Source organism: Lutra lutra, chromosome 15 (assembly GCF_902655055.1).
Source record: "Lutra lutra chromosome 15, mLutLut1.2, whole genome shotgun sequence".
Lineage (NCBI taxonomy): Eukaryota > Metazoa > Chordata > Mammalia > Carnivora > Mustelidae > Lutra > Lutra lutra.
Window position 1 is genome coordinate 23,733,266 of NC_062292.1, and position 19,562 is coordinate 23,752,827.

At 37.7% G+C, this 19,562-nt stretch overlaps 1 protein-coding gene across 3 annotated transcripts in view; it reads right to left on the bottom strand.

Annotated features, from left to right (window-relative positions):
- The window catches only part of RALGPS2 (Ral GEF with PH domain and SH3 binding motif 2), a 157,004-nt gene that overhangs the window by 101,060 nt on the left and 36,382 nt on the right, over nt 1-19,562 (bottom strand). For all 3 annotated transcript variants that reach the window (XM_047703964.1, XM_047703963.1, XM_047703961.1), the window contains exons 2-4: nt 18,833-18,979; nt 13,287-13,391; nt 12,120-12,170 (exon numbers count right to left, since the gene is read on the bottom strand). In XM_047703964.1, coding sequence (XP_047559920.1) covers nt 12,120-12,170; nt 13,287-13,391; nt 18,833-18,889 — 213 coding nt within the window. In that variant the 5' untranslated portion in view covers nt 18,890-18,979. The remainder of the gene's footprint in view (nt 1-12,119; nt 12,171-13,286; nt 13,392-18,832; nt 18,980-19,562) is intronic.

Genomic DNA, 19,562 nt, shown 5'->3' on the forward strand with positions numbered 1-19,562 from the left:
AATAATGATAGATATTATGTGAATATAAAAATGACATGATAACTATATTAAAAACATCTAACTACTACAAAGTATTTGTTCTAAAAATATAAATATTTAACTATATGAATAAACATTAATGTAACTATATAGAGACATCATATTTTAGGACAATTTCCTAGGATTAAATCTATAAATACTGAATTGTTTTTAACCAATTAATATTATTCCCAAATTTATATTAATGCCATGATCAAAGTGTCTGTGTCAAATTGATACTATACTTATCAAACTACCCAATGTAGCAATTTAACAGTTCAAACTCAAGAACGAACTTTACACAGAAAGTGAGTTTCACTTTCCTGTTAGAAGGCTACACTCTAATGAATATCCTTGTACCTTTTCTCACATTTCTGATCATTTCCTAAATATACAGTCCTAGAAGTAAAATCACTAGGTCAAAGAGGATGAACTTTTTCAAGGCTTTGATACCCATCAAACTGCCCTCCTGAAATACTGAGTCATTTACACTATTACCGAGTGTCATTATCCTAAAAGTCTTACTGAATCTGGATATACTTATCCCCTTCCATTGCTTCAATTTCCCCAACTGTAAGAGTAATACGTTTGTTAAAAAGAGAGAAAAGGGAGGGTGGGGCCATGAACCAACTATAAACCCACCAAAGAGAAAATCTATGAAAACACACCTTCCCTCTTCTTTATGTGCATACTGAGGCCTGGTTTCTATTTGTTTAAAGTAGCTGATACTTATACTATCCTCTTTTGTGTGATTTCGTCTTCTGGTTTTATGTTTACAAAGGCCTTTTCAGCCTGCGAACAGCTGTCTTAACAGCAGCAGTAAAAGTTAAGAGTTAACACTAACAGAGATTACTGTACACCAGGCACTAATCTAAGCGCTTTATACATATCAACTCCTTTGAACCTATCTTCATCATTATTATAATAAACAAGGAATCCAGATAAAAGTATCAATGAACTACAGCTTTATTTTTTTTACACTAAAAACTTCCAAATGCTTTTCTGACTCCTCAAATAAAAAATGATAAAAATGGATAAAAATTTGGATAAAAAATGCATCCAATTCTTAGAACATTTCAACATCATTAATTTAATGGAAAAAATGCTTTGTCCCTTTAACTAAGCTGACAGAAAGCAGGAGGGGATGAATGAATCTATGGTCACATTAGTTGGTAGCAAATGGATGAAAATTCCACTGGACCCCTTCATTTTAAAGAAATCTGTAATTAGGGGCACCTGGGTGGCTCAGTGAGTTAAGCCTCTGCCTTCAGCTCAGGTCATGATCTCAGGGTCCTGGGATCGAGCCCCACATCGGGCTCTCTGCTCGGCCGGGAGCCTGCTTCCCCCCCTCTCTCTGCCTGCCTCTCTGCCCACTAGTGATCTCTGTCAAATAAATAAATAAAATCTTAAAAAAAAATAAAGAAATCTGTAATTAGAAAATGTAAGACACAAGCAGGTTTTTTAAAACCTGTTAAAACAGTAGCTTCTGCTTCAGAAAACATCTCCATTTTGAGACAATGCTATCTTACTAGCACATCTAATACAATAAACTATAATGATGGAGAATAGATTAGTGGTTCTAGGAGTTAAGGATGGTGGGGAGTGAGTAGGAGTGGGACTGGCTGACTAGATCGGGCCAACACAAGGGAGAGAAATCACTGCGGTATTGCAACAGTTCTGTATCTTGACTGAGGTGATGGTTAGACAAAACTATACGTAGAAAAAAATGTTACAGAACTATATAGGCATGTGTTGTACAAACATCCATTCCCTGGTCCAGCTACTGTACCATACTTATGTAAGATGTAGCTTCTAGGGGAAACTGGGTGAAGGCTAAGTGGCACTTCTCTGCAATATTTTTGCAACTTCCTATGAATCTATAATTAATATCCCTGTACAATTTTTTTTCAAGTTCTAGTGAATCTGTAATTACCTCAAAATAAAAAGTCAAACAACAACAATAAAAATCTTATTTAATGGGGCACCCAGGTGGCTTAGTGGGTTAAGCCTCTGCCTTCGGTTCAGGTCATGGTCTCAGGGTCGGTCCGGAGATCAAGCCCCGCATGGGGCGCTCTGCTCAGCGGGGAGCCTGCTTCCCCCTCTCAATCTGCCTGCCTCTCTACCCGCCTGTGATCTCTTTCTCTGTCCAATAAATAAATAAAATCTTTAAAAAGAAAATCTCATTTAATGAATTATGGAGCTGGAATTGCATTGGGACTCCACGAATGAACTCATTACTTTCTTCTTAAACCCTGACCAGCACTTATATTAGCTAGTCTTAAAGGAATTTTGCCCTGCCCCACCTCTCTCTCAACAGCCACTGAACTCTGTGAGGAAAAAAAAAAAAATTGCTTTTCCCTTTGTCTCTGTCTCTTTTTGTCTGACTCCAGGATCTTCCTCCAGAAAACACTATAAACAATCTAAGAAATAAATTCTCCCACCAGTGGCATCTTGCATTTGACAGCATATCAGCCTAGTCAAGGGTTATTAGATACTAAAACATCTCCCATGAACACCAAAGAGTAAGCTTAGTGACTCAAAGGATTTTTTTTAAGAGTCTGGTTTAAGAATAGGACTGATTTAAGTATACTGTGTAAGTAAGCCTCTATTTTAGCAAGGGCTTAATGAAATACACCAGCCTTCATACCTCTTAAAAGTTGTTCAAATGGATTAACTTACAATTTTAAAATCAAGCAGTGAAAAGTAATCTAACAGCAATTCACAGATACAAATGTGATTTTTAAATGGTCATTGAAAGCACTTGGGGAAGAATACTCATGGGCTCACTCTGAGCCATGAGACTGTGAAGCCCGATTTTCCCACTGAGTTTATTTTGGAAGCACGTGGGGAGCAAACACCACAACTCACGACCACCTACCCTATGAAAGAATTACTGAATTTCACAGGAGCCACAGCTTCTCTTATGTCTCTTGTAGGTTTGTTCTGTAAAGTCAAATTCTTGCTCTAAATTTCATCTTGTAGGTTCCAACACTCTTAAAAGGACTGCTCTAAGGGTGATGTTGTAGGGATACCTAAAGATAGAAGAAGAGAAAAGGCCAATATAGACCAGCATGTAGACAGAGATTGAGAGAAGAAAAGAAAAAGTGATAGAATCTATAAAAGACTGCGGGGAAGCAGGGAAACCTCGCAAGAAGACCTTTTTTTGTTTCACTGAAGTACAGCTGACACACAGGAGAAGGTCATTATGCTAAGGTACTCTTATGCTCAAAAGATGCAAAGCTCTAAAGGGAGATGGTATCTCCATTAGCATTCGGCCTATATGGCTCTTTAGAAAGAAGTCTCAGCCACAGATGATGTGCTCGTTACAATTCCTGTATTTTTAACCAACAGAATAAAGTTTTGAAACTATAAAACTTTAACGCGTTATGTTAAATCAAAAGTATCACTTTCTTTCCTAATGTAGTCACATCCTCTGTTCCCCCTCTGCCTTCCTCCCGACACATTATAGCTGCCCCTAGAATGAAAGCAGAGATAAATAAAGGCAGGAGCTACCTTCTGCTACCACTGATGCCATGATACACCCACTCCCCTAATCAACAATGTTCCCCCTTCCTTCTCTGGTTTTCTTCTAAGCCTAAACTTACTACACCACACTCATGGTGATGAGCAGCAATAATGTAACATACAGAAGAGTTTCTACCTTTCTCGTAACAGAAAATTCCAAGTCTTTCATGTCTTCTTTGTTTTCTTCAAACCTCCCACCATATTCATGAATTGTTTACATTTTAATTCTAACGCAAATGATAATTTTCATTAAAACAACAACAACAACACAGAGTTATGGTATTCCTGATTTTGGAACCTGGGATATATTGCCAAGATTCTAGTCTCTAACATACACAAAAATGTTAGCATACAGAATGGCCTTCAACACACTGTCAGAAATACCAACTTTATATATCAACTTTAAGTTTTTCAGAAATGTTTTAGTAAGAGTCAGAATTAACTATTATGTACTTTTCCTCATTTTACCACCATTCTTCCTCAATCTCTAGTGTATCCCAGTTACACATGAGGGCCTTATCTGTGCTCTGTATATAATGTCTGTTTATTGAAATAATCTAAATGACTTACTAGAACTTTTTAATAAAGCGTGAAACTTTCTTCTTTGAATGCAATACATGTCAGGAACCTTCAGTCAGAGCCAGACACTTTACGAACACTTGAGACCTCGTAAAAGAGGCAAACATTATCCAGTGTGTAATGACTACAGTACAGATTTCAAGCACAGTTCACCCTTTAAGAATGATCAAAAGCACCAGAGAATTGCAATTAGAAAGAGAATCTGATTGTAAGCAAACTTTGTCATAACACATCCTGTGCTGAATAATAAAATACTCATTCTGAAGAGAAACCCTATTGATGTAATAAACATACCAATGTCATCAGAACAAATATAAGCTTTATAGAATATGAGAGAATTTTAATAGACAAGACCCAAAAAACCCATAAATGTAATACACCTTCAAAATAACAGTCACTGCCTCCTCAACATGAAAGAACTCACACTGGAGGGAAGCCCTAGAAACATGTCAGAGCTTTCTAAAAGAAAACAAACCTTCATGATCAAAAGAGAAATCACGCCAAGAAAATCCTATGTGTGTGAAATACGGAAAAACTTTAACAAGAGCTGAGCTTCAACTAAGTAACAGAAAATTCACATGAGAAATAAGTGAATGTACAAAATCCGTAATCTGCTGTTACTAAGCATTAAGTAATTCATACCAGGGGGAAAAAACCTGAAAATTTTCTTAATTGTGGGTGGGGAAAAAAACCAAAACTCCTATTTCCATAGAAAGATCACTATTTTATAAGAGTCACATTCTTGGACTAGTAACAGACTTTTGCGGAAATGATTCCAAACACGATAAACAATGGGAGATGACATGCCTGTGGGCTCTACAGTATAAAGCCTTGGAATGGTCACTTACCAAACTCAAATACTGAACAGGTATTATTCTAGGCACTAGAGACACATCAGTGAACAAAGCAGACAGAAGTTTCTGCCCTTGTGGAATTTATCTAGTGAGAGGATAACACCCCCAATCTGTAAGAGCTTGACTCATGACCACCACTCGACCCTTATCATCTGCTTAAGACTCCTGTAGCTTTGATCAAAATTATATTTATTACTGACTGAGAACTACCCTTAACTGTCGCTTTTACTCTGAAGTCACCAATAAAAACAATCCTACTTCCAGGAATTCTAGAAGACCTAAACGGTATTCTGAAGAACCAACAGTCCAAAATCCTTTACTTCATAGATTTGGTCATTTTTTAAAAAGGCCAAAGATATGAAATAGATTCTACTAATGGCACAATCTATAAATGGCAAAGCTGAAAAAAAACCTGCAAGTTTTCTGACTCTCTGCTTTTATGCTTTGCCACTAAAAATTCTCTTTGGGGATTCAAAGGGCTAAAATAAGTGAAATTAAATAATTTAAAAATTTTGAGCACCCATTCAGAGCTATGAAGGTTAGACACTGATTAAAAAAGGGGGGGGGGTGCCTGGGTGGCTCAGTGGGTTGGGCCTTCGGCTAGGGTCATGATCTCGGGGTCCTGGGATCGAGGCCCGCATGGGGCTCTCTGCTCAGTGGGGAGCCTGCTTCCCCCACCCCCTCTGCCTGCCTCTCTGCCTACTTGTGATCTCTCTCTCTCTCTCTCTCTCTCTCTCTCTGTGTTAAATAAATAAATAAACATCTTTTAAAAAAAAGAGGTGGCAAAATACATGGCAATTTGTGCCCAAAATTGGTTTAAACAAAAGAAAAAAGAGAGAGATACAAAGCTCCACGGAAATAAGAGTTGTAAGGATACATTAACAATGGTAGAATATAAATGATCAAACTGCTAAACTTTTTCCTTCTTTGTGATCACTATAATGACCGTTTCGGCAACGGTGTCACCGTGCACTCTCCCCACCACTGAGAGAGCACTGCTTAGCAAGGGGAGGGAAGAAGCGTGAAAAGGCGGGTTTTGTGTGAGATGGATCAGCATCCATAGAACCTTCCAAATTTGGCCATGCAGCTTGGGCCAGTGCGGACGTGAAGATTTTTAGTATTTCTGTAGCAGCAGCTCTGGGAAATCAGGGCAAAGTGTTCCAGTGGAGAGGGATCTGGAGGTACAGAAAGCACTGGCTGTGCTGAGACCTGTCTCAGGCCCAACAATCCTGCACAGACACGAAGGAGTGCTCATATTTCTAGAGCCAGTGAGCTGCAGCCTTATGAAAACACGGTACTCTTTTAATAAATATCATTCAGAGTTGACAGAGATGGGGAAGGAGAGAAAAAGTTTTTTAGGAAGTAAAATCAATTGGAGAACAAGGGAAATAGGATGGAGAGAAAAGGGAAAAGAGTGACTCCTAGGGTTGGTTCTGAATGGTAATAATAGGACAGATGTATATACCACACAGGGAATCTTTAAAAATAAAACTGGAGCACACCTTTTCTTGTAGTTATATTCCTACCAAATAGATTTTTGTATCACTGATGAACTTTCCTGTAACATTAAATTCTTTTCATTGGTAACCATGTTTTCCATTCTTCTGACCATAAAACAAAAAAACTAAGAAAACAAAGTACCCAAATCTGTTCTTTTTTCTTCTTTCGATCTGAGATAACTTCAAGTGTGAGACAGGGTTGGAGAAAAACCAGACTTAGCATTTGTTTGATTCAGATCTGCTCTTAAAGATGTGACTTTATTTAGCCAGTATCCTACTGATGACTAAGGACAGTCCCTATACCATGAACAATTTTTGGGCCAGTTCCAAGGTAAGGGAGGTAGTTTCTACAGTGAAATAAAAGGCGTGGAATTTTTCCTTTTCCCCCTGAGCAACTCTGCAGTGTGCTGTGTGACAGGCACTGTGCAGGTAAGCGGCCGGAGCCTGAGACAGTGGCTGCACTTTGCAAGGTGCCCTTTTCTTCCTACAAGTTAACAACTTTAGGTAGGGCATCTGGGTGGCTCAGTGGGTTAAAGAACAAGTTTAGGTAGAACCAGTTCGCCTAAACTGTACTTAACACAAAAGACGGAGGAACACAGAATTCCACAAACTGGTAGGAATTACAGATCTACTTAGGGAACTGAATTAATGAGAGATATATATTTCACTAAGTTCCAGGTGACTCAGAAATTGCCTCTATTATAGAAAATCGAGTGAGACCTGGCTGGTGCAATCACCAACTTCCACTCAATCACCAAGCCATACGGCTGGATTCTGAAGCTATATTCTTCGAAGTTCAAATTCTGTACAGATTTCGTTTTAGAAAACTTGAATTACCACCTGAAATAAATTACATAGGAATATGTACATGTAATAGTGAGCTCTGATTAATAGTTTCAGTGAATAACTAAAGAGCTTTTAAAATTTCATAAAGCATATACACGCTTTTTTAAAAAGTTTTACATAAAGTTATATAGGGACTTAAACACTGACATAATGGGTAAACGCATCACAAGATAAATTTATTAGATTCAGGGATAACTCTCTTTTCATAATACCTGAGGTTAAATTTTGATTTAACAAAAGTATTCATTCTTTAGTGAAGCTAATAACTATATATGAGGTAAACACCACTTATGCTAATAAAAAAGATTAATACACTAGACTGACTTCATGGATTTATCTGTTATTTGTCAATAGCAAGAGTTTTGACATGACAAACAACATCTGTACAAACATTTCAGATAACTGGTGGTCGTTAATAAACTCAAAGATCTCCCACAACAAAGATGCTCCACAACTCGGGAATTAGTGAGCTAGAGTGTGGATATTACCATCGGTGATGGCCAGCAGTGATGAACGTAAGAGCAAGCTAAAGACAACAACAGGATACCATTTACATGAAAAATTCAAAACCTGCAAGAGCATTTACTGCTAAGGAACACATATACTTGGGAGAAACATAGCTCACTGCACAGGAATGATACAAACCAATACTGGATGGCGGCTACCCGCAGTGGGAGGAGGGGCGGCGGCAAACATGGCAGAACGCAGAATGGCTTCAACAGGACTGGTTAGGTGGGTCCACAGGGGTTCATCTTATTAGTCTTTATGCCTTGCTGTAGGTCTTGACTATTTCACAGTGAATTAGAAAACATTTTTCTGCCAGATGATGAAATTCTCCTTATACTGCCAGATTTCACGTAATCTTGATTATATGAGCCTAACACCTAACAAGAATATTTTTGTGCTACATCACATCTTCTAATAGTTACTCCTTCAATTTTTGAAAACATTCTCTCACTGAACAAATATTTACTGAATACTATATTCATTTTCTCATTCTAACTACTGAATCCCATCACATGTCAGACAGATAAAAGAAGCAAAATTATCGGTCTCTGCCCTCATGTAGCTTAAAACCTAGTGGAAGCAGTAAGCAATTAATCAAATGAGTACATGATTAACAACACTTTATACCTTATCACTCCTTCCTTCTTAAAGATACTTCCTTCACTTGGCTCATCAAATTCCGTACTAATAACCTGACTTTCCAGCTAAATCACTCACTGTTGCTTTTTCATCTCTTGCTACTTCCACCTAAACACTAACTAGGACCCCTCTTCCCATCTATACAGTCACCTTCTTGGTAAACTCACCCACACTTGAAATACCTCTACAGTGACCTCTCCCAAACTACATCCGAAACCTGGACAGTAACACAGTTACGTATTACCTAACTCTGCATTCTAACAAACATGTAAACCCAAACACATCCAAAGCCAAACTCCTGCTCTCTCCTCCACCAGCTGCTGCTCTGGCCTTTCTCCACAAGGCAGCATTGTACATAATATTCTATATGAATGGCAGCCCCAGAAGTTGTGAACACAGTAATAATGATTTTCCATCTCAGAGTATCAACAACATGCTTCTGGTGTCAGGCCAAAAACCCTGCCTGGCATCATCCCTGACTCCTCTTGCACATAGTATCTGACAACTTTGCCATCACCTCTTCCACTCCCATCCGGACCCGAGCCACACTGTCTCTCAGTTGATTCAGTCTTGGTACCAGTCCCACCCCCCAAGTCAGCAGTCAGAAGTGACTTAAAGAGCTACTTAAAATCTCAGTCAGAAACTGCCACTCCTCAAAACCCTCCAAGAGCTTCACATCTCTTTCAGAGTAATGATCTGCAAGTCCCCGGATGACATCTAGCCCTCACTCTACCCCCTTCCCTCATACAGCTCACTGGCTGTTCTCTACCTGGAACACTCTTCCCCACACACCCATGATTTGCTCTCTCACTTCCTTCTGGTCTTGGCTCAGATGGCCTCTTCCAAGGGAAGGCTTCTGGAAACCACCCTATCTGCAACTGGAACTCCCATCGTCCTCCCTCTCTGTTCTCTTCTGGCTGCTTTATGGTTTTTATGTCACACTATCTAGTTCACCTTACTCAAATCTAAGATCCACCAGGGCAGGAATTTTAGTCTGTTCATCGCTGTACCTCAAGGAACTAAACCACTGTTTGGCATATAACAGACACTCAGCAAATACTTGCTGAATCACAAAACATTAATGTAAACTTGCAACTGACATATCCAGTGAAGAAGCAGAGAGTGCTAGAAGAATCTGCAGGAAGACAAGAAAAGCTTACCTGAGAAAGTCAAACTTGGTCTGAGAACTGAAGGATGAATAGGAGTTCATCAGGATATGCACAGGATCAGTGGTGACAGGGACTAAAAGGCCACTGCAGCTAGACCAGAAACTATGAGGAATTTGTAGACCATATTAGGATAGTTTGTCTTTATCTTCTGAGCAACAGAAAGCCACTAAAATGTTTTAAGAAGAGGGATCATATGAGCAGATTTCGATGTCTGAAAACATTACCATGGGTGCTGGACAGAGAGGACTTTAGAAGGGTCAGTGGATGCAGGTAGATCAGTAAGAGGTACATAGTTGGGATAAAATGGTATCTTGGATTAGGATGTTGGGAGCAGAAAGAGAAGGCACAGACAAGACACTTAGGATGTTAAAAAAAAAAAAAATCAGTGAAACTGTATTAAGTTAGATAAGGGATTGGGGCCAAAGGAATTTTAAGGTTCACTTTTAAATTTCACAAGTTAGTGTTAGATGTCCCAGGAAAATAAAAAAGTCCCATACTGACTTGAATTCTCTGTCTTCAGTAATCATTATCTACAACTTCAATGTCCAAAGCTCCTAGTCACAAATGACCATTGGGCACCTGAAACGTGGCTACTGCAAAGATATGTCCTCACTATACAGTGCACACTGAATTTCAAAGTCTTAGTAGAGGAAAAAAAAAGACTACAGACTACCTCAATAATGTTACAAAGGTTGAAGTGGTTCTGTTTCAGATGTTGTAGGTTAAGTAAAATAATTAAAATTAATTTCATCTGTTTCATTTTTAGTTTATAATGTGGCTAGTAGGAAATGTAAAGTTATGTTAAATGGCTCACATTGTACTTCCACTGGATAGTGCTAATCTCATAGGAAATAGCAACATGGCCACTGCCATTTATTCAAAAGGAAAAAATATATCAAAGGATAAGATGGCCAAATTTCAGGGCAAAGAAAGTATAATTTTTGTAAAGAAAATTTAGTTTGTTTTGTTCAGTGATGTAAAGAAATTAATGTTTCAGTTTTTGTCTTTTATTTAAAGATTTTATTTGAGAGAGTGAGTGAGCAAACATACACGCACAAGCAGGTGGGGGGGCAGAGGGAGAGGGAGTAGCAGGCTGGCTGCTGAGCATGGAGCCCAATGTGGGGCTCTATCCCAGGACCCTGGGATCATGACCTGAGCTGAAGGCTGATGCTTAACAGACTGAGCCACCCAAGCGCCCAGTTTTTGTCATCTAAATACAAAAGCCATTTTCTTTTTCTGCTTTATGTGTAGAATACATTGCTTCTCCTATCCCTAATCTAATGGTTCTACTGAGACAATTCTCAGGTATGGAGTAAATGTTACGAAAAGACAGAATTGTGGAAATGAAGGGACTCAGAGATCATTTAGGCCCAGCCCTTCATTTTGTAAGTGACAAACTTGAGATGCTAAGACATTAAGTAACTTACTTGAAAGTCACAAGACTAATACTGTGTATACCACCTAAGACACAGATGTTTTCTCCAACTCCTTATAATAATTAGTGTTCAGGGCCACTACATACTTGTATATACAACAAATAATACTATATCTTGTTCCCAAAAGAACTTAAAAAAAATTATCTATCTTATGGTACTGAATACCGAATTTTTTTTTTCAAGATTTTATTTTAGAGAGTATGTGTGCACTCATACATGTGACTGGGCAGAGGGGCAGAGGAGGAGGGAGGAGGGAGAGAATCTCAAGCTGACTCCACTGAAAGTGGAGCCCAATGCAGGGCTCGATCTCAAGACCCTGAGATCATGACATCAGCTGAAACCAAGAGTTGGATGCTTAACCACTGAGCCATCCAGGTGCCTCATCACTTACTCAGTTTGGGGGTATAAAATCATACTTATATTCTTACTTATTAAGAGTGGAAAAAGCATCAGTTTTTAGAGTCTAAAACCCAATTCCTACACTTAGCTGTGCATCAAAGACAACTGTCATCCTGTTTTCCCATCAGTAAAACAGACATTACCACACTCAGGCATGCACACACACACACACACAGCGTAGTAAGTGGCTTCCAGCAGGTAGAAGTATAATAAGTAAGAAATGCCTTCCATGATCCTCCCTTTTCTCTCCAAAATGTTAACCACTGTCATATTACAAAGTCATAAATAAAGATGTAAGGGAAAAAACTGCTGGAGTGAGTCATGAAACCCAGTTTCTTATTCCCAATGTCCTATGAAAAAGCTTCAAAGCCTTAGGTAAATCAGTCAACCTAAGTCTGTTCACCCCTCGTAAGAGTGATGAAGCCTAACCAACCAAAATGATTCAAACAGTCCTACCTATGACTCCGTGATGTTTATCTATGACTGCCACATGAGTTTCTGAGGACTGAATATTATATGCACAGTCACATCAAAAGCTTTAAACATTTAAACACTAATATGAATTTGACATTTCTAAAACTTCTTAATTTGGGATACTATTAGTAACCATTCTGCATATTTAAAAGGAAAGTTCTTAAAACTACTCACATCTGGTTGAATGGCTTTAAATACTGGAACATCCATTAGTGTTATCTGACCCTAAAATAAAAGGTAAAAAAATGACAATTTGTCCTTAGGAATTCTACAACATGACATATATTCTAAAATTATATTCTATACTAAAATATATTGAATACTCAAATTTTTATTAGAAAAAAGTAGCAATTTTACAAGGGATTACAGGAAATGAAAACATGCCCTTATGCCATTATTAATTATGATTATTTCAAGTTATCTCATACCTATTCATACCTTCTTATGAGATAAATGAGGTACAGTTAGAAAATAAAAATGATTTTAAAAATTTGGACACATACATTAAATCAAAATCAAAACAAAAAATCAGATCTACTGGTTCATGGAGCAGTATTATGGTGATTATTAAGTCATATTTCCTCAAACAGTAACATAAAATTTGATGTTAATGAAATTTTCTTCCCCATTTATAAAAATTAATGTCACGTATTCTAGTGGCAACGCATGTCAAAAGACTACATATGGGATGCCCCCAGAGCTCAGGGTTTGGAGCACTGGTCTTGTTGGGACTGCACACACCTGTGGACCTATCTCAGTCGCACTTAAGGCTACAGATGTAAAACTAAAACTCAATAATATACCAAAGAATAGTATGTTATGACTGAACACAGTTTATTCCTAGAATGCAAGAGCATTCAACAACAGCAAATCAAGATGCACTGTTAACAAGTTAAAGGAGAAAGAGAACTTCAGTGAACATTTACATCAGTTAAGAAATAAAACTTTTTCTAGGTATCTTTCATGATATTGCAATAATGCCTTCAAATTTCATTTTTCCGTTTCTTTAATTTACAAAAATGTAAAAATACTTCTTACATGGGTAGATAAAGCACAGCTGGCTGGCTTGGAGAGGTGGTACAGGCAGGGGGCAAAACCTACAATAAAGGTTCTTTCTCACCAAGCTGAAGGTTTAAGGTAGGAAGCTGCTCTCAAGCTCTCCGCAGCTCTTCCTCCCTTCTGTTTCATCCCTCTGCTTGCTCCCCTGCTGTGCTACTCTCTCTCCATCAATTTCCACATTCAGTTTTTTTTAACCACCTCCTCTGTGCCTTGGCTCAACAGCATCAATGTGTAAGGTATGTGCAAAAACGTGGGGGCGGGGGGTGAGGGGAGGAGGCTTACCGCATATTCTTCTGGTGTAACCTTAAGAACATCAAATACCACAGCATCAAAGCTTTTCTTCAGTTCGGAACCTTTGTCACTTAATGATTCGGAACTGCTACTTTTCTGTTAAATTGAAAGAAAATGCAGCCATTTTAATACTGTTTCCCAGTCAATGCCATGGAAACTCAATCGGCATTCAAGACCAAAGAAAGTGAAACACTGGGGACAACACGCTTCTTAGCTGAAGGAGCTCTAGACACAGGGTCAGGCAACCGGAAATCTAACTTAGGTTCTGGAATCCTCTTCTTGTCTGTCAGTTTCTTCATCCTGACATCCTACCACAGCTTACAGAAATTAAAGATTTTAACAAGATTGATGATTCTCAAATGAGGTAAAGGGAAGTTAGGGAGAAAAATACTGCTATTTATAATTTATAAACTAATGTTTTTAAAGAAAAAGACAAACTTTTCATAACTTAAAGCATAAGAAAACAGGACTTCATTAAATAATTCAATATTTGCTAAGTGATGTGCACCTGTAATAGGACAATTGATACTATTCTTAATATATTACAAATTTAAGGATTTTCGGCTTTAAAGTTACTATTTCAAGTTCAGATTTGCTTTTACTACATGTAGAACAAAAGGTGGCTTTTGGCTCTGAAAACCTTATTTTTGTTCTATTTCCACATCTATACCATGAAATAAAAATGTATTCTGCCTCAGTGGGCTAAAATCAGAGCATCATGACATAGGAGCATTGAGATCATGCTCTACTAAATGGAGGCAGGATATCAAGTTACAGTTAATGGCACAAAAAACTCGCCAAGTTTCAGTTACCAAAGGTAAAATACACATGTCAGCCCAGCAGCTGTGAGACGCCAGTTTTGAGCACTTGTCCTTACGCCTCATTTTTGTTTTCTTTCACTTTCATTAGCAATTTTGATTATCAAAATCATTTCAAAGGAAGGACCTATCATTAATTTGGGAAATTTCTCAACCATTTTTCTATTTCAAGTATTTCTTCTGCCCTTTTCTCTTCTCCTTCTGACAGTTCCATTACATGTATGCTACACTTTGCCATTCTCCCAGTCCTTGGATATTCGATTTCATTCTATTTTCCCTCTGCATTTCAGTTTGGGATGTTTCTGTTGACATAAAAGCTCATGAATTCTTTTGTCAGCTGACTGTTGGCCACCCGTCCGCTGATAATCGGATGGAAGTTAGTCTTCATTTTTTTTTTCATTTTTGTTACAATGTTTTTGATTTCTAACATTTTCTTTTGATTCTTGGAATTTCAATATTCCCGCTTCCGTTACTCATCTGTTCTTCCAAGTTGCCAGTTCTTTCCGTTAGAGCCCTTACCATTATTAATCATGGTTATTTTAATTCCCAGTCTGATTAATTCCAAAATCTTTGCCATATCAGACTCTAGCTCTGTTACCTGCTTTGTCTCTCCAGACTATGTATTTTTCTTACCTTTTAGCAGGCCTTATAATTTGCTGAAAACCAGACATAATGTATTGGGTAACAGGAACGGAGGTAAATAGGCCTTTAGTGTAAGGATATATGCTTGAATGCAGGCAGGAGTTACGCTGTGTTTACTGTTTGTTGTACTTGAGGTGTCTGGGTCTTCAATTTCCTCTAGTGTCGTTCTTTGGTTTCTCTAGAAACTCCTTCTTGGATAGAATCTGGGCCTTGCCAGTCGTTCAGCTATACTCCTTCATTATTCACAAGGGCCCTGTTATGTGGTAGTAAAGTGCTGAGGGAGAAGTATTTTGTAAGACCTATAGTCAGGTCTTTTAATGGGCCTGTGCCCTCAAATACCTCTCAATACGCCACAGCCACTGCCAATCCCCTAGAAAGTGAGAAAGAAAGGCTGGAGGGGGCTGGAGTTGGGTATTTCTCATCCTCCAAAAAGATCAGGCTCTGGTGAAGTGGTTTCTCTTGAGGTCAGGGGAGAACACAATGCATTGGGCACATTTCAAAATGATTATTTTCCCCTCCCCCTGCTAGAAACAGTAAGGGCTTTTCTCTGATCTTCACTGTGAGAACCTGGCAGAGCTTCTAGAGGTAAAACACAAAAGTGGGGGTTGGGGGAACGGAGTTTCTAACTTCAAGGTGTCCACACCATAGCCTCCCACAATTTCTCAACTATAGCTTAAGTGTTCCTACCCATTTCTGGCTTCAGTGATTTCTTCTCCTGGTAAACTAAATCTTTACTTGCCTTTCTCTTTAGTTTTTGAGTCATCACTGTCAGTCTGCTCTATGACATCAAGTTTCTGACAGAGCCAAGAGTTAGTGAGTTTCAGTTTGTATAGTTTTTTTCAGGTTATGAAGCCAGTAAGGATGAATTCCAACCTCTTTTTCATATACGACCAGAAACCCAAAGTCCCGTAATCAGATTTTATACGTATTTTATTTCACATGTTTATTCTCTGTAATTATGGCTAGCTTATGTCAATAGTTATTATTTTATATCCCAAGACTAATTTAGAAATTTATTCATAATGTTAAACATCAGTTTAACACTATCAGACATATTTAACATGTATCAACTTAGTATCAGACATCAGTTTCTGACCAAATAACTAAATACATTCTGTCAAGTAAAGACATTAACTTTAAACGTAACTTTCTCCAAGTTTTTAACTCATTCAAGATAAAATCAGCAAATCATAATGGCAATTTCATTACTTATCAAAACAAGTAATCACTTTCCTTTTCTCTTTCTTGTAAGTTGCTAGGAGAGGCTTAAGAAATTATGGGCCGGATGCTTCCATCTGCCTCCCCAATACCAATAAATAAATAAGCCGGTACAATAGGCTACACAGTACTTACACATAATGTCCACTAAGGGACATTATGTCAAGACAAGTCAAGACAAGACTGAAAACCATGGACACTTCTCAACAGCTAAAAAACAAATTCACTCCAACTTCTGATGTCAGGAGCTTCTAGTACAAGTGAAATATAAAGATACTGAGACAGGGAAGTCCATCACCCAGATCAAGTATTTTATCCATTCTGTAAGCTTATCAGATTTATGGGACATTTGCATTTTGATATGTTAATAGGTCTGTATTTCAAGAGAAGGTGAAAAATATGTATTTCTAGTTTTACTTTCTTGCCACAGTGTAGAAAAATTTAAAAGACAGCCTTTTTGTCCATTTACCAAGTACTAAATTATACTACTCTGAGGCCTGAGGTAGTTCATTTACCTTCTTAGAAAAGGTAACATTTTTTTACACAAGTAAAATGATCTATTTTATTTAACAAATAATTATATACTATTTCCTATAATACTAGACCAAATGTTTCAGGATATATAGTTATAAATGCCATACACACACACACACACACACACATTTAACATATTCAAAAAATACCAAGTAAACATACATATAATATTAGACATATATACAAACATGTAATATAATCCCTTTCTCAAGGAGAAAGAAAAGCGATGTATAAATTTATGGAAAAAAATTATTTTAAAAGTGGGTTTTTTTTAACTGATAGTTTCAAAATAGGAAAGCTATCTGTTTAGGGGATCAGGAAAAGACTCTGTTGAAAGTGTAGCATTTGAAAGAGGTTTGAAAGAGAGCCAAATGTCTTTTTTTGTGCAGAGAAGGAGGGGCACATTGGAGAGGAGAAATGCCATGTAGAAAAAATGATACAGAAAAAAATGTAACAAAAGTAGGAGAAAACAATGGTCTCTACAAACATCAGCAAGATGTAGTATTCTTTCATTAGAATGAAATTTCAAGTCAATCATTAGTGGCAGTTAAACTGATTAAAAAGAAAATTTAGAGTCACTTTGACAAGGAAGTCTTGAATAAAAGGTTTAGGGCCATTTGTATTTCATTAGTAGGCAATGGGGAACCACAGACAGTTGGGGATACAATAAAGCTTAAGAGCTGTATTTTAAGAATATTAAAATTGAATTACAGTCAAATGGACCAAAACCAACGGAGAATGGAAGTACATGATCAAACTAAAAGCCTGCTGCAATAATGTAAACAAGAAATAATGGCCAAACTCAGATGGCACTGGAAGAAATAAGGAGAAAAGGACCGGATCCTAGCGAGAGGTCCGGACAGGCTCTCAGACGGCTGCCAAGTGATGGTCTCTGTCTCCTGGCACTCACATCTTTGTGTGATTCCCTCCACTTGAGTGTGGGCAGGACTGTGACCAACAGAACATGGCAGAAAGAATGGGCTGTCGCTTCCATGATAACATTACAGAAGGCTCTAACTTCTGCCAGTGTGTGCTCCCCGCTGGGATGAGCCAAAGGCTGTGGTGCACAAAGGGGAAATCTAAAGATTAAACTCAGATAGCAGGGAAACAGTGATGAGACAGACAGTGATGGGACATGGTGATACTATTAACAGAAGTCAGAGAAAGGGGCTGCACTATTTTCTTTATAGGTTGCACAGCAGAACAGTAATGAGTAACTCCATTTTGTTCATATTATACATATAATGTCCAGTCCATCAGAAATGCTTAATAAGGGGCGCCTGGGTGGCTCAGTGGATTAAGCCGCTGCCTTCGGCTCAGGTCATGATCTCAGGGTCCTGGGATCGAGTCCCGCATCAGGCTCTCTGCTCAGCAGGGTGCCTGCTTCTCTCTCTCTCTCTCTCTCTCTCTGCCTGCCTCTCCATCTACTTGTGATCTCTCTCTGTCAAATAAATAAATAAAAATCTTAAAAAAAAAAAAAAAAGAAATGCTTAATAAAAATGTATGATGGAAGCCAGAGCTAGAGACAGAAATACAGAAAGAAATCACAAGCATAAGAAGAATCATCAAAACCATAGACTTAGACTATTTTCATTGCTACCAAGGACTAAGTAACTGGCTGGAGCAAAAAGGAGTTGAAGTTATTAATGAACTTTGAGACTAAGGAAGTAAAAGGTCATAGACATTATTCTCATCCTCTATAGTAAGAGAAAAATAAAGGAGAAATATAGGAGTTACACTAAAGTTACTAAGGAAAGCAGGCAAGTACCCTGGATTTAAAGACAAAGCAAAAAAAGAAAAAAAAAAAATAGGAAGCACAAGTAAAATCACAGCACATTAACCAGAGAGATGGGCATCTAGCTCAGTCTTCACCTCCATCTTTTACACTCTAAGCCACATCCCTTCCAACATTTCAGCCTAATGGTTTTTGACTCTTTCAACAGGTCTCAAATCAAGGGATCTAGATGGTGTCAAAATTATGTGATTTTAATAAAAGAATCTTTCATTCTCACTTGTACTACTGGCCTCAAGGTTCATGTAATGTAAAAACACCCTAAAAAGACATTCTACGTATCCTTTAAAACTAAACTCAAGAAAAAGTTTTAAGTAATCATTATTTGTCAAGTATCTTAAATGGATATGGATTAATAATTTCTAAGATGTACAGTAAATGTGTGAATGGCATAATTAAAAGTTTTTTTTAAAACTAAAAAATTTATAGCTCTTCTTCTCAAGTTCGGATTTAAATCTGTGACCAACCATAATGCTTAAAAAATTAGAATGTCAGGTAAGAAACTCTGCAGCTAACCTTCTCAAATGTCTTACCTCGGAAGCAATAGCAGCAATATTAACATTGCTTGCCTGCCCGTTCATCAGGTCCATGCTTCCCACAACATCAGTCCTTAACACTATGTTAACAGCAACAGAAGACTGACTGCTTCAATGTCCAAGGCCACAAATACATTATTATGCCTGTAAAAAATAAACAGAAAATGTTAAACCTATGCCTTATTGGAAGTTTGAAACAACAAATCCATGCTTATCACCACGCCAAGAAATAAAGCACTGTATTGAGAACTTGCCAAGAAACAAAAAACTTTACTGATATCTATTTTTTATTTCAGCTAAATTACTAAATCCAGTTCAAGGACCCATCTTATATGCTCTTTTCAAATGGTCAGAAACACCCAACGGGCTCAAAACATGTTACAGCTCAAAACATGCTCAAAACATGTTACTGCTATGTCCTTCATCAGTAAAGCGTAAGTATAATTTTTCACTTATCGTGAGAAAAATTCAATTAACTTTTTTTAGTTCTTAGTAAATAAAAAGTGTAAAACAACACGTGGCAGAGTAACACACGGTGTTAACTCAAGAAATCTTGCAGGATCTAAATGACATCTATAAAGTGACAACAGTAAGTGTACCATTGCTGATAAACTGGTTTATGAAGACAGAACAAATAACTGATAATAAAATATGAATCGTGTCATACAGCGACCACAGTATGTTTATTTGTGCAGAGTTTTAAAGTTTATTGAGTATCTTCAATCAT